The following is a 16,048-nucleotide window of genomic DNA, read 5'->3' on the forward strand; positions in this document are numbered from 1 at the left end:
CTGAAGATGGTTTTCCGTGGTTTCCCATTTTCACACCAGGCAAATGCTGGGGCTGTACCTTAATTAAGGCCATGGCCACTTCCTTCCAACTCCCAGCCCTTTCCTATCCCATAGTCGCCATAAGAAATATCTGTGTCGGTGCGACGTAAAGCCCCTAGCAAAAAAAAAATCATTATGATGATGATGATGATGATTATTATTATTATTATTATTATTATTATTATTATTATTATTATTATTATTATTATTATTATTATTATTATTATTATTATTATTGGATGCCCATGCCATTTGATTCGTTTGTCTGCCATGAAGGGTGGTGCTGACTCCCTTCCTGTCAAAATTGATGAGATGCTAATAAATATTTATTATTATTTAGATAAAAGCTCAAAGAGAAAAGATCATCTCAAAATGTATCAAGTTTTGTACCAAACTGATGTTAGAAAAATACACACACCAAAAAAGAGTTTTGCATCACCTTGGTGCTAAGAGGTCCTGAAGCTTTACATACAAATGGAATAGAGATATACGCAAACAACGTTTCAGCTCTCGTTATTGCTCATGAAAACCACACATTGCAAGTTGTACAATCATACAAGTAGCCTTTCTGAAGTTGTGGTCCAGATTGCAGCTTACACCAGTACCTCTAATACCCAGTAGCACGTCTCTTGCAATGATGCATGCTTGTATTCGTCTTGGCATACTATCCACTAGTTCATCAAGACACTGTTGGTCCAGATTGCCCCACTCCTCAATGCCGAATCAGCGTAGATATCTGAGATTGGTTGGTGGGTCATCGTCCAAAAACAGCCCTTTTCAATGTATCCCAAGTATGTTCAGTAGGGTTCATGTATGGAGAACATGCTGGCCACTCTAGTCGAGTGATGTCGTTTTCATGAAGGAACTCGTTCACAGGATGTGCACGACGAAGGTGAGAATTGTCGTCCATGAAGACAAATGCCCCTCTGAAATGCTGCTGATATGGTTGCACTATAGGTCGGAGGATGTCAATTCTGTATCGTATAGACGTTTCAGCACCTTCCATGATCACCAGTGGCATACGTCGGCCCCCCATGATGCCACCCCAAAACATCAGGGAGCCATTACCTTGCTGCACTCGCTGGGCAATGTGTCCAAGATGTTCAGCCTGACCAGACTGCCTCCAAACACGTCTCCGACGATTGTGTAGGTGAAGGCATATGAGACACTCGTCTGTGAAGAGAAAGTTATGCCAAACCTGATGGGTCCATTCAGCGTGTTGCTGGGTCCATCTGTACTGCGCTGCATGATGTCAAGTTTGCAAAGATGGATCTCGCCATGGACGTCGGGAGTGAAGCTGTGTATCATACAGCCCATTACGTACAGTTTGAGTTGAAATACGACACCCTGAAGCTGCACGGAACACAATATTCAGTATGGTGGCATTGCTTTTAGGGTTCCTCCGAGCTGAAATCCGTAAGTAGCGGTCATCCACTGCAGTTGTGACCCTCGGGCGGCCTGAGCGAGGCATTTCATTGACAGTTACTGTATCTCTGTACCTCCTTGTCCGAACAACATCGCTTTGGTTCACTCGTAGACGTCTGGAAACTTCTTTTGATGAGAGCCCCTCCTAACACAACGTAACAATGGGGATACGATCAAACTGTGGTATTGACCTTCTAGTCATGGCAGAACTACACACAACTCAAGCAGTGTACCTCCTTCCTGGTGGAATGATTGGAACTGATCGGCTGTCGTATGCACCCTATCTAATAGGCCCTGCTCATGCATGACTGTTTACATCTTTGGGCAGGTTTAGAGACATCTAGAAACAGTCAAAGGGACTGTGTTCTTGATGCATTATAAACATTTAGAGTCCATATTCCTGCGATCCGGAAACCGAGGTGATGCAACCCTTTTTTTTTTATGTGTGTATTAAAGCACGTGTGTACATGCTGGTTGTACTTGGGGAAATGTTTAGAAAGATTGATTTCACAGTGGGAACCACTGCAGAGTTTTTAAGTATGGGGTAAAACGGTCCAGTGACACAGATACATCTCTGAAGTATTTCCAAATTCCCAAGCTAAGGGAATATGAAGATACAGCAATGGAATTTGGTCCTTTTTTCAGTAGAGCACAAGACCCAGCTCATGTTATTTCTGGAAAAAAGGTGTTGCCGGTGGTGAGAAGTTCATAACTTGGTTGTCCATTGAAAAAACTAAGGAGAAAGTCAATGAAATATTTGTGTTTTTTTGTGTGAAATTATGTAAAAATATTAATGGAATTGTCAGAACTCATACGAAAGACATATTTATTTAATCATTATGAGTGTTGGAAGAAAGACATTTATTTTGGTAATGGAGATCTCCTGTAGTGTGCTTGTTGTAACTTGCAATCTGTTAACCAACCTTTTGTATTACCCTGTATTTGCCACGCGGAGGCTTCGATAACAAAATCGCTGCGTTTCGCAATCAAAACCTCTAGAATTTGTTGTCCATATAAGGTAATTTATTTTAATTGGTCGGAATAATGACATTCTTCATTGGCGAAAATTTTGGGTCGAATCGTCGTAAGCTTCTCTGATTGGCTGTTTTCGTGTTTCTCAATTTCCGGCTTTTGGCTCCTCGGTAGGAGCAGGGCTATTGTCCGCGTAGTTAGTTTTCGTACGTCTTCATTTTCCTTCCGGGGTTGCCTCCCGTAGTCCTGCGTCACTTTAGTGTACACCGTTTGGAGCTGTGCGTCTCGCTGATGTGTATTGGGAAGACAGCAACTCTAAAGCCCTCTGCATTAAATTTTAAATTCCTTTGTCATTTCCTTGTAAATTATATGTAATAATCTGTAAAGCTCCTTTACTATTTGCCTTGTAAGATTGTTGTAATTGTTTTTATATTCCCTGTTAAATTTTCCTTGTGAATTTCATTGCAGAAGTTGTGCTCACTTTCTTAAATGTAATCTTAATATTTTATTACAATTTTGGTTTCTGAAGAACCATAGATAGCAACCTCGTGGTTCGATTCACCTTTGTTTTTCTTTATTGATCATGTTATTTTATATTGCTGTTATTTAACTATGTTAAAATTTCCTTATTTGTTAGTAAATGCAAACTGAAGGGTAACCACTCGCACGTCTTTTTCCCTACAACGTCGTGTAAGATCATATCCTCTTAGGGATCCCAATCCGCTTCCCACATCGTTTCTCTAGTTGTGATGTTGGTAATCCTGCTTAATTTTGCTTCTAGTCATGTGTATGTTTTCGAAACTTGCGATGTTTTGAATGGTGTCTTATCGGTTGGCATATGTTCCTTCAGGTTTATTACTTCGATTATTACTTATTACTTTGATTTATATATGCTTTAAATTAATGTGACCAGCTCCAGAGGAGTGGGATTACATCTGCACATGCAGATGCTAAAAGCAAAAATAAGCAGGATTACCAACATGACAACTAGAGAAAGGATGTGGGGAGCAGACTGGGATCCCTAAGAGGATATGATCTTACATGACGTAGGAAAAATGAAGTGCGAGCGGTTACCCTTCAGTTTGCATTTACTTACAAATAAGGAAATACTAACATAGTTGAATAACAGCAATATGAAATAAGATAACATGATCAATAAAGAAAAACAAAGGTGAATGGAACCACAAGGTTCCTATGTATGGTTCTTCAGAAAACCAAAATTGTAATAAAATATTTAGATTTTATGTGTGTTGGGTATTCAGCCCAAAGGCTGGTTGGATCCTCAACAGGTTCACCATTAGCTGTCATAGATGGCCTAAGTGTCACTGAAGAGGCGTACTAAGGAAATGAGGAGTGAGGTAGTTTCCCGTTGCTTTCCTCACTGAGCCAGAAGTTGCTCTTGCACATCAGTCTGCAAAGCCCACTGAAATTCATGCACCAACCGATCCTATGAGCAACATTTTCACACCATTCATAGCAGGGACTGGCTGCATAAGGAATGGCATTACTAGTGTCACTCATACCTCAGCCACTTTCATATTGTCAAAGCCAAGTATACAGTAAGACTGAGACAGGTCAATGAACATACATACATACATACATACATACATACATACATACATACATACATTATCATTATAGACTGTTATGCTTTTCAGCGTTCAGTCTGCAAGCCTCTGTGAATTTACTAAACATCGCCACAATCCTCGATTTTCAACTAGTGTTGTGGCCTCATTTAGTTCTATACCTCTTATCCTTAAATTGTTAGAAACCAAGTCTAACCATCGTCGTCTTGGTCTACATCTACTTCTCTTACCCTCCATAGCAGAGTCCATTATTCTCCTAGGTACCCTATCCGCCTCCATTCGCCTCACATGACCCCACCACCGAAGCTGGTTTATGCGTACAGCTTCATCCATCGAGTTCATTCCTAAATTAGCCTTTATCTCCTCATTCCGAATACCATCCTGCCATTGTTCCCACCTGTTTGTACCAGCAAACATTCTTGCTACGTTCAGGTCTGATACTTCTAACGTATGAATAAGATATCCTGAGTCCTCCCAGCTTTCACTCCCGTAAAGCAAAGTTGGTCTGAAAACAGACCGATATAACGATAGTTTCGTCTGGGAGCTGACTTCCTTCTTACAGAATATTGTTGATCGCAACTGCGAGCTCACTGCATTAGCTTTACGACACCTTGATTCAATCTCACTTACTATATTACCATCACGGGAGAATACACAACCTAAATACTTGAAATTATCGACCTGTTCTAGCTTTGTATCACCAATCTGACATTCAATTCTGTTGAATTTCTTACCTACTGACATCAATTTAGTCTTCGAGAGGCTAATTTTCATACCATACTCATTGCACCTATTTTCAAGTTCCAAGATATTACACTGCAGGCTTTCGGCACAATCTGCCATTAACACCAAGTCGTCAGCATAGGCCAGACTGCTTATTGCATTTCCACCTAACTGAATCCCTCCCTGCCATTTTATACCTTTCAGCAGATGATCCATGTAAACTATGAACAGCAAAGGTGAAAGATTACAGCCTTGTCTAACCCCAGTAAGTACCCTGAACCAAGAACTCATTCTACCATCAATTCGCACTGAAGCCCAAATGTCAACATAAATACCTTTGATTGATTTCAATAATCTACCTTTAATTCCATAGTCCCCCAGTATAGCGAACATCTTCTCCCTCAGTAGCCTGTCATATGCTTTCTCTAGATCTACGAAACATAAACACAACTGCCTATTCCTCTCGTAGCATTTTTCAATTACCTGGCGCATACTGAAAATCTGATCCTTGACAGCCTCTCTGTGGTCTGAAACCACACTGGTTTTCATCCAACTTCCTCTCAACGACTGATCGCACCCTCCCTTCCAAGATGCCAGTGAATACTTTGCCTGGTATACTAATCAATGAGATACCTCGATAGTTGTTACAATCCTTCCTGTTCCCTTGTTTATAGATAGGTGCAATTACTGCTTTTGTCCAATCTGAAGGTACCTTACCAACTATCCATGCTAATTTTACTACTCTATGAAGCCATTTCATCCCTGCCTTCCCACTATACTTCACCATTTCAGGTCTAATTTAATCTATTCCTGCTGCTTTATGACAATGGAGTTTATTGACCATCCTTTCCACTTCCTCTAGCATAATTTCACCAACATCATTTTCCTCCTCCTCATGAGCTTGGGTGTTCGCAACACCACAGGGATGATTTCCTTTTACACTGAGAAGATGTTCAAAATATTGCCTCCACCTCTCCAGTGATTCCTTGGGATCTATTATGAGTTCACCGGAATTACTCAAAACACTGCTCATTTTTTCCCTCCCTTCCTAAGATTCTTTATTACTGTCCAGAAAGGTTTCCCTGCTTCTTGACCTAGCCTTTCCAGGTTGTTACCAAAATCTTCCCACGACTTCTTTTTGGATTCAACAACTATTTGTTTCGCTCTGTTTCTTTCATCTACGTACAAATCCCTGTCTGCCTCGGCCCTTGTTTGGAGCCATTTCTGATAAGCCTTCTTTTTACGTTTACAAGCTGCTCTCACTTCATCATTCCACCAAGATGTTCGCATTTTCCCATCTTTACACACAGTTGTTCGTAGGCATTCCCTTGCTGTTTCTACTATAGCATCCCTATATGCCACCCATTCACTTTCTATATCCTGAACCTGCTTACTGTCTACTGTTCGAAACTTCTCACTGATCATATCCATTTACTTCTGTCTAATTTCCTCGTCCTGGAGATTTTCTACCCTTATTCGTTTGCAGACAGATTTCACTTTCTCTACCCTAGGCCTAGAGATACTTAGTTCACTACAGATCAGATAGTGGTCTGTATCATCGAAAAATCCGCGGAAAACTCGTACTCCTGAATTCGAAGTCTGTTAAGATATAGTCTGTTATGGATCTGGTACCCCTAGCCTCCCATGTGTAGCGGTGAATAGCCTTATGCTTGAAGAATGTATTCGTAACAGCTAAACCCGTACTAGCACAGAAGTCCAGCAAACGCTTCCCATTCCCGTTAGCTTCCATATCTTCCCCACATTTATCAATCACCCTTTCGTATCCTTCAGTTTTATTCCCAACTCTCGCATTGAAATCGCCCATTAGCACTATTCTATCCTTGCTGTTGACCCTGACCACGATGTCACTCAATGCTTCATAAAACTTGTCCACTTCATCCTCATCTGTACCCTCACATGGTGAATACACGGACACAATTCTAGTCCTAATTCCTGCAACTGACAAATGTACCCACATCATTCGCTCATTTACGTGCCTAACAGAAACTATGTTGCGTGCAATGGTATTCCTGATAAAGAGGCCTTCCCCAGACTCTGCCCTTCCCTTTCTAACACCCGTCAAGTACACTTGATAATCTCCTATCTCTTCCTCGTTATCTCCCCTTACCCGAATATCACTTACTCCTAGCACATCCAAATGCATCCTCTTTGCTGACTCAGCCAGTTCTACTTTCTTTCTTCCATAAGCCCCATTAATATTGATAGCTCCCCATCGAATTCCATTTCATTCGCCAAGTTGTTTCCAAGGAGTCCCTCGCCTGTCAAATGGGAGTGGGACTCCGTTACTCCCATAGGTCCGAGGCTTGCTTAAAGTGTTCTGAGCTTGGTAAATTCATGAAGCAGGATGCTACCCTACTTGCACATAGTCCAAGTGAGGATCTCTCCTCTAACGGGTTATGGACCACCGGTGAATTGTGTAGCCCTAGCCGCCTGAGCACAAGGAGGGCCACGACTCCGAATAAGTCCGAGATGCCCACTCCCATTCCATAGCAACTGGTATCCCGATTCTCAGGACCACTTACTAGGCCACTCAGCCGTTGCCCATGGTTCACGAACTAGGACGTGACTACAGTAATCCACAAAGTAACAATTTTATTCTAGCCCATACCAGAAGACATAGAGCACTGTAAACACTTCATCTTGCCAGCAAAGGCCCATATTACATTTAAGAAAGTGAGCACAACTTCTGCAATGAAATTCACAAGGAAAATTTAACAGGGAATATAAAAACAATTACAACCATCTTACAAGGCAAGTAGAAAAGGAGCTTTAGAGATTATTACATATAATTTACACGGGAAATGACAAAGGAATTTAAAATTTAATGCAGAAGCCTTTAGAGTTGCTGTCTTCCTAATACACATCAGCAAGAGACACATAGCTCCAAATGGTGTACACTAAATTGACGCTGGACTACGGGAGGTAACCCCGGATGGAAAATTAAATTTTACATTACACAATTAAAAAGATTAATAAAACTGAATTGCCTCCAAAAGAAAAGGATATGCCTAGCTGACGAGCTAAGGCATTGCAAAATAAAATGGCGAAAACCAGAGTCTAAGGTAAACTCCGAAGCAAATAAATGTACATGTTAATTTAAAATTAGAGAAAAGGTGGCTGAAGCCGCTGACGGGACCACTCTCGAAGTGCGTCCGACCGTGAGGACGTACGAAAACCAAAGATGCAGACAAGAGCCCTGCTCCTAACGAGGAGCCAAAGGCCGGGAATTGAGAAACACAAAAACAGCCAATCAGGGAAGCTTACTACGATTCGACCCAAAATTTTCGCCAATGAAGAACTTTATTATTCTGACCAATTAAAACAAATTACCTTATATGGACAACAAATTCTAGAGGTTTCGATTGCAAAACGCAGCTATTTAATTATCGAAGCCTCCACGTGGCAAATTCAGGGTGATACAAAAGGTTTGTTAACAGATTGCAAGTTACAACAAGTACACTACAGGAGCTCTCCAATACCAAAATACTGTAAATGTCTTTCTTCCAACACTCATAATAATTAAATAAATATATCTTTCATATGAGTTCTGAAAAGTCCATTAATATTTTTACATAATTTCACAAAAAAAAACCAAATATTTTATTGACTTCCTCCTTAGTTTTTTCAATGGACATCCACGTTATGAACTTCTCACCACCCGCAATAAAAGAAAGACAGAGAGTAGTTAATCTCCATCTGTGAAGAAAATAATGGAGCCTAGTTACAGTGCCAATTTTTCACGAGAGGAGATACTATTTCTTTTCGTGTCTTCAAACTTTAATAAAGCATTTTGCTTATTTTTGGCATTTATTATCCTTACCTTTGAGAAAACTAATAAAGTTCATCAGTTGCAAGCACCTCACGTTCATGTCCTAAGATCCATGCTGACTGCTATGTTGAAGGACGTTCTGTGTAGGTTTGTTAAGCCAATGGTCAAAAAAAAAAAAATCTTATAGTTTTAGAAGTGGTCTATCACATGAGAGAGAATCAGAAAGCTGATGATGATTTAGTAATTGCGTTCTCAACATCTCGTCTTGTAGAAAACCTGACCCATGAGAAGAAAAAACATTTATTTGCTCATCAGGAACTATTTTATTGCAGTCTGTGATAATATTGTTCATAAATTTAATTTGAATAGTGAATTTTTTGTTAATGCTTGAGTAGCTCAGATAAATTCTATGCAGTCTTCTTCCTTCAATGCCACAAAGTATTTTGTTTCCAAGTTTCCTGTTGTATTGCCAGTGAAAGATGGTGAAGATGACCCAGAAGCTATGGTTGCATTACATTGCCAGTTTTGTGCTCTCCAAATGGAGGATTTACCATCGTCTGTTGTGTAAGAAGAAAGAGTAGATTGTTCTTGGTCTGCTATAGGGGATATACGAGGTGGAGCTGGGTGTTTCAAATATGATAGAATAGCAAAAGTAATGCTCTCAATATTGACATTCCCACATAGCAATGCCGAATGTGAACGATTCTGCAGCCAAGTAAAGAAGACAAGGACACAATTCTGAAAGTGAAGCATGTCAAATAGAACAACATTTAACAGTCTTCACAATTTTAAGTATTTCCTCAAGCCAACTGATAGTTGTATTAAGTACGGTTCGACCCACACCTGTTACAACTAAATTCGTTCAAGATTGAAGCTAGGTACATTTTAAACATAAATTTTGATTGCATTTGTTGATTATATTTTATCTCAAGATTTGTATGTATCATTGTTTTTGTATATGTCTTTTTGTGTTATTTTAGCTAATGTTGATCTCTAGGCTAGGTCAAAACATGTCCTACATATCTTTTTAGACAGACCATTTATCAAATGGCAAACTTGTGTTGAACAGGTGGACTTTATACAATTAAATTCTTTTAGAATTTGATCTTAGACATCGAAGGTTTTCGGCAACACTAGTATCGGTAAGGGTAGGGACTCTGAAGGAACCAACTATGGCCTTAATTTAAGTACAGCTCCAGCATTTGCGTGGTGTAAAAATGGGGAAACGACGGAAAACCATTTTCAGAGCTGCCAGTGGTTGGACACCTTTCATCCCATGTGTCTCTAATGATGTTTTATTACCACAATAATAATAATAATAATAATAATAATAATAATAATAATAATAATAATAATACCGAGCTCAATAGCTGCAGTCGCTTAAGTGCGGCCAGTATCCAGTAATCGGGAGATAGTGGATTCGAGCCCCACTGTCGGCCTTTCCTCTCCCATCGTTGCCATAAGACTCATCTGTGTCGGTACGACGTGAAGCAAATAACAAATAATAATAATAATAATAATAATAATAATAATAATAATAATAATAATTTATTGAGTGAGTGGCTGCATGATTTGGGTCATGCAGCTGTCAGCTTGTATTAGGCAGATGGTGGGTTCGAACCCCACTGTTTGCAGCCCATGGTTTCCCCATTTTCACACCAGGCAAATGCTGGGGCTGTACCTTAATTAAGGCCATGGTCACTTCCTTCCCACTCCTAGCCCTTTCCTATCCCATCATCACCATAAAACCTGTGTCAGTGCAATGTAAAGCAAATTGTAAAATAAAATAATAGTAAATGTAAGTGACATGGTAAATCTTGATTTGAAAAAGACAAGAAGGGTGCACAAGAGAAATTCCAATATGAATCTCACTGGAAAAAAAAAAAAAAAAAAAAAAAAAAAAAAACCCACTGCATGTGAGGTGTGCATTTTGCGTTTATCAAGCTCTGACAGATCTGTTAACGGTGGGTTGAGGTTGACTTCCTTTAATATTTTCAGGTTAGAAGATCAGTGTCTTCAAATTTTACCATGATTTATTTGGATTTCCTTCTAAACCACCAGGAAGGTGTTGGGATTTAGCTTATGTAAATATTGTGAATGTTAGTTGTCCTGATTTCTTATTATTCCATTTTTATTCTACTCTATTTTCAGGGTATGTAATTTTTCTGATCCATATTGTAGTATTTATCAGCAGTAAGTTAATACTGAAACTGGCAATGAGATAATGTCTTTTTTAAATTAACTTGTACCATGTGTTCCAGGGTGCAGCCCTTGTAAGGCAAACCCTGCAACGAGGGTGGGTGACATCTGCCACGTGTAGGAAACTTTGTTATTGTGGTGGAGTATAGTGTTGTGTGTAGTATAAGAGTTGCAGGGATGTTGGGGACATCACAAATGTGGAGTCCCTGAGGCAAGGGAATTTAACATTTTAAAATTAAAATCCCCAACTTGGCTGGGAATCAAACCCGGGGCTTTCTGTTCTGGAGGCCACTACACTGACCATTCAGTCAAGGAGCTGAATGGTATACAGATTATGATGCAACATTTTAATAAGAATATTATTAATTCCTCTTAGATCCTTCAAAGAAGTCTGGACAACGCCTTGTGGGAGATGTTGCGTTCAGTGAAGCTGTCAAAGTTGCATCCTACATTACTCCAGTTCCTGGTGGTGTTGGACCTATGACTGTAGCTATGCTGATGAGAAACACTGTATTAGCTGCAACATCAGCTGCAGAGAAACTCAAGTCTACTGCATGGAATTTAACACCACTTCCAATCTCTCCTGTAGCTCCTGTTCCTAGGTAAGTAAAAATGTGGAATTAAAATTTCTTCATTCATTGTATTTAGCCACAAACCTTCTATGCTGGCGTAGCAGGGGGAGAGGTAATACTCCCACGTGGCGCGTCCCAGATGGCGGATATGGGGGTCCTAACCGGCTTGCCGGCGGACTTGAGGGAAATAAAATACCTCTCGCAGACCATACACACAACCCCCTGTGGGTGGGGGACGCAGGCGAAGAATACACCCACGGTATCCCCTGCCTGTCGTAAGAGGCGATTAAAAGGGGCAACCAACGGATGATCCAATTAGAACCATGAGACTACCTGTAATTAGTACAATCACGCAGGGAACACCCTGGGTCACATTTACTTGCGCGTAGTACCACTATGTTAGGTACACAATAGGTTTGTGATTAGTAGCAACAGTGTGTGAATCAGGAGGTGGATCCTACAGTACCTGTGATTCGTACCCCTACATGAGTGACACCATGGGATTAGCGACACCATGGTTCTGCCTTACCTGTACTCAGTTCCCACTATGTGAGGAATTCCACGGGATAGTACGAGTCCCTGTGGTTAGTCCACTTATGTGAGGAACGCCATAGGTTTGCGTTGCCTGTAAATAGCGGCACGATGTGCGAAACACCATAAGTGTGTTTTACATGTGCGCATTACACTACCTGTGAATAGAACCATAATGTGTGGAATACCGCTTTTGATTAGTACCGCAACATTACACATAGCATGGTTCTACTTTCCTAGCGATCAATACCATTATGAGGGGCCGATCACCTGGATTTTGGACCTGTTTCGACTATAAGCATAATCGATTCAGCATCGTGCTGTAGAAGCAGTCCCTTGGTGAATAATATTACTGTTTTGTGCCAGCTTCTGTACATGAGAGGCACTGTGAGTTGGATCCACTGATCGTTTTAAATTCATATCTGTCCATACATTCATTCTTTGTCCTCACGTTTTGAATTCTGGTCAGTGGAGGATTTTGAACTTTTAAGTTGTCATTTCATTTTGTCTCATTTCATACCATTAGGGGCCGATGACCTCTATGTTAGGCCCCTTTAAACAACAAACATCAATCAATCATCATTGTATTTAGTCAGTCATGTAATAGTCCCACTATACAAGTGATGGTATTTCTTGTATATGCTATTTTCACAAAATACAGGATAGAGAAAGGCTGGCAAATTTAGTGTTTTGCTGGACTTGCGAGATTGATAGTTTGTTTCTACCCTAATATGCTGCTTCCTCTTAAAATGGAGATGCTTCGTTCCTTGTACAAATTTTACCCAATAAAATAAGTATCAATGTTCTTCATGGCAATTCCAATATTGTTGTTAAGAAACATTGTATTAAAAACTTAATCATACTGACTAATCCTACACTGGTGTGTGTATTTCACCATACAGTGTAATCATATACAAGTATAACCTCCCAATTTTAGGTTAGGAAATGTTTGTAAATGACAATCTTTTGATTTTCGGTTTGGAAATTTTCGTAAAATAATTTGTAACATAAAGTAGTGAATATCATGCGAGTTTCATTAAGCTGTAAGAACATAATATTAAAAGAAGAATTTGTAGTTAGGGAATATGGAACATGTATATTCTTATATTTGTATAACTTTTAATTTGGGTAAGAGTCTGTACATACTGTATGGCCTAGCAGTAAAGATATTAGTAGCAAACAGGAGCACCGTGCGGTCGGCTTTTGCAGTACCTGTGATTAGTACCACCATATGAGCGGGACCATGGGATGATAGCTACCATGGTTCTGTCTTGCCTATGATTAGTACCCACTATATGAACAACACCACGGGATAGGGGAAGGTCCCTGTGGTTAGTACTCTTACGTGCTGAATACCATAGGGTTGCGTTGCCTGTAAATGGTGCCGCAATGTGAGAAAAACAATAGGTCTGTAGTATATGTCGAATTTCATAACCTCTGAGTAGTACAATAATGTGTGGAATACCGCGAGTCTCTGCTACTTTTGATTAGTACCGCACCATGACAAATACCATGGTTCTACATTCCTAGCGATAAGTACCGTTATGAGGGGCCGTTAACTTGGATTTTGGACCCTCTTTAGACTGCAAGCATCATCGATTCAGTGTTATGCTATAGCAGCAGTCCCTTGGTCAGTAATCATATTACCGGGCGAGTTGGCCGTGCGCGTAGAGGCGTGCGGCTGTGAGCTTGCATCCGGGAGATAGTAGGTTCGAATCCTACTATCGGCAGCCCTGAAGATGGTTTTCCGTGGTTTCCCATTTTCACACCAGGCAAATGCTGGGGCTGTACCTTAATTAAGGCCACGGCCGCTTCCTTCCAACTCCTAGGCTTTTCCCATCCCATCGTCGCCATAAGACCTATCTGTGTCGGTGCGACGTAAAGCCCCTAGCAAAAAAAAAAAAAAAAAAATAAAAAAAAATAAGTAATTGTTTTACGCCAGAATCTGTGAATGTAAGGCATTGCAGGTCGCATCCACTGATTGTTTTAAATTCATCTCCATCCATTCATTCTTTGTCCTCACGTTTTGAATTCTGGTCAGTGGACAATTTTGGACTTTTAATTTGTCATTCCATTTCGTCTCATTTCGTACCATTAGGGGCCGATGACTTCGATGTTAGGCCCCTTTAAACAGCAAGCATCATCATCATCATCAGCAGTAAAGATTGTGCAACATGGGAAACAGTGGCTATATCGGTAAAGACTGTTGAAAGTGTTGCAATAGGTGGCTTGGAAACCTGGAGTACAGCCGGGAAGTATAGGCTGAAGATGGTAATTCATCAATGTGGATGATCATTAGAAAACATTCATATCGGTCGATGGGTAACCAATCCGAAAACTCCAATTTTGAACAAGGTTGCGTTGACTGAGAGACACTTGAAGATGTTTCAGTTAGAGTGTTGCTACTGGTGGACTTTTAGTGATGCTACAGCCACGTGGAGCAGCCTATATATACATGTGTGAATGTGCAGTGAGTTCATTATTCACTACGGAGTCATTGCTCTACAAATTCATTACGAGTCTGATAATAATAATAATAATAATAATAATAATAATAATAATAATAATAATAATAATAATAATGTTACTGGCTTTATGTCCCACTAACTACTTTTACCGATTTTGGAGATGCTGAGGTGCTGGAATTTAGTCCTGCAGGAGTTCTTTTACATGCCAGTAAATCTACCAACGCAAGGCTGACGTATTTGAGCACCTTCAAATAATACCAGACTGAGCCAGGATCAAACCTGCCAAGTTGGGGTCAAAAAGCCAGCGCGTCAAGCGTCTGAGCCACTCAGCCCTGCGCGGGTCTATTACAAGGTTATGACAGATCATTCCTGGTGTGCATTCTGTGGAAGATGCTACATAGTGTTCATGTGTCAGTCATACTCTGGTTTATTCCTTTCCAAGAAAATGCACAGTGTGTGTGGTGGTTTATGTGTATAATCTGGAGCTAATGTGTTGTTTTGGACAGAACTGATTATTGCTAGATGAAATCATAGGTCAAGTGGTCAGTGCTTGGGTATTCTGATTGATTCAACATGGGATTCATAATTCAACTATTCCACAGTAACCTTTTACATTGTGAAGTTGTATGGTTTGATTAACAGAGCATAGTGAGGTGACTGAGATTGCTTGTTCTCATACAATTATAACCCATGGTAAATTGATTCCACGGTGATGCTATTTTGTTCATATAAATGAGGTTAAGAATGGACAGTCATCTTAATCCGTTTGAAATCATCATTCTGAAGCATGGTGTTCGAAATGATGTACATTTGTGGTTTGTAGATATTGTTTGTGGATTGATATTTTTGTAAGCGGCAAAACGAGTTGGTCTCACCACATGATGATTATTGTTGGCGTTTGTGTTTTGATTTATTTTGTTTCTGGAGTAAATTCACGTTGTGAAACATATGATAAATCTTTTATTGGTGGAGTAAGGATAAACCTGGCATGCTACCCACATATATTTTCAGAATTAAATAGTAGCAGGTATGTTAATGAAGCAAATTTGGAGCCTCGTCAACCTGATGACCTATTTTGTCTCGAATAATATTACATTTTTTTTTTTTTTTTAAGTCCACCTGTTCAATACAATACAATATAAACCACTATTTCATATGGTTAAAATTTTTATACATAATACATAAAAGTCAATGGTACATGTTTCACCCTCCTTTACAGGCATCATCAGCCTATATCAATCTTAAAAATAATACATATGGAGTTTTTCTAATCTTACAAATTATGAATAATGATTTCGTAAAACATTATACAATAACATCTAAAACAACGATAATGCACCAAAGCGTGTTAAAAAAAAAAGAATAAATTAACAGTTTTTGAAGATTAAAACGTGGTTAAACACGAAATTTTTGTGAGTTTAAAACTAAAATGGATCCTTTTTGTTATATATCATTAAGACTGTGACGGCCTTGAGTGTAAACACAATCATCAAAGGGGGATGTTTCTTCAATTCCCATAGTATGAATCCAAGATGGTAAAATCACTGTCAGTTATTTAAAACAGAAGTGTGAACGTAATAAACATGTTAAAATGTATACGGTTGATATATCTGAAAGTAGAAAAGAAAATGGAACTTTTTGTGAAGGCGTTGCTAATGATAACGTATGTCAAAGCTAGCGGGTGTCAGTAATTACGTTGGTAGTCAATTGGATCCAATTTTTAACCATATGAAATAATGGTTT

The 16,048-nt window shown here is 39.6% G+C and overlaps 1 protein-coding gene across 2 annotated transcripts in view; it reads left to right on the forward strand.

The window, feature by feature from the left end:
• Positions 1–16,048, forward strand: part of pug (pug C-1-tetrahydrofolate synthase, cytoplasmic) — a 629,281-nt gene that overhangs the window by 251,918 nt on the left and 361,315 nt on the right. For both annotated transcript variants that reach the window (XM_067140458.2, XM_067140459.2), the window contains exon 8: positions 11,111–11,336. In XM_067140458.2, the coding sequence (XP_066996559.2) occupies positions 11,111–11,336 (226 nt within the window). The remainder of the gene's footprint in view (positions 1–11,110; positions 11,337–16,048) is intronic.

Source organism: Anabrus simplex, chromosome 2 (assembly GCF_040414725.1).
Source record: "Anabrus simplex isolate iqAnaSimp1 chromosome 2, ASM4041472v1, whole genome shotgun sequence".
Lineage (NCBI taxonomy): Eukaryota > Metazoa > Arthropoda > Insecta > Orthoptera > Tettigoniidae > Anabrus > Anabrus simplex.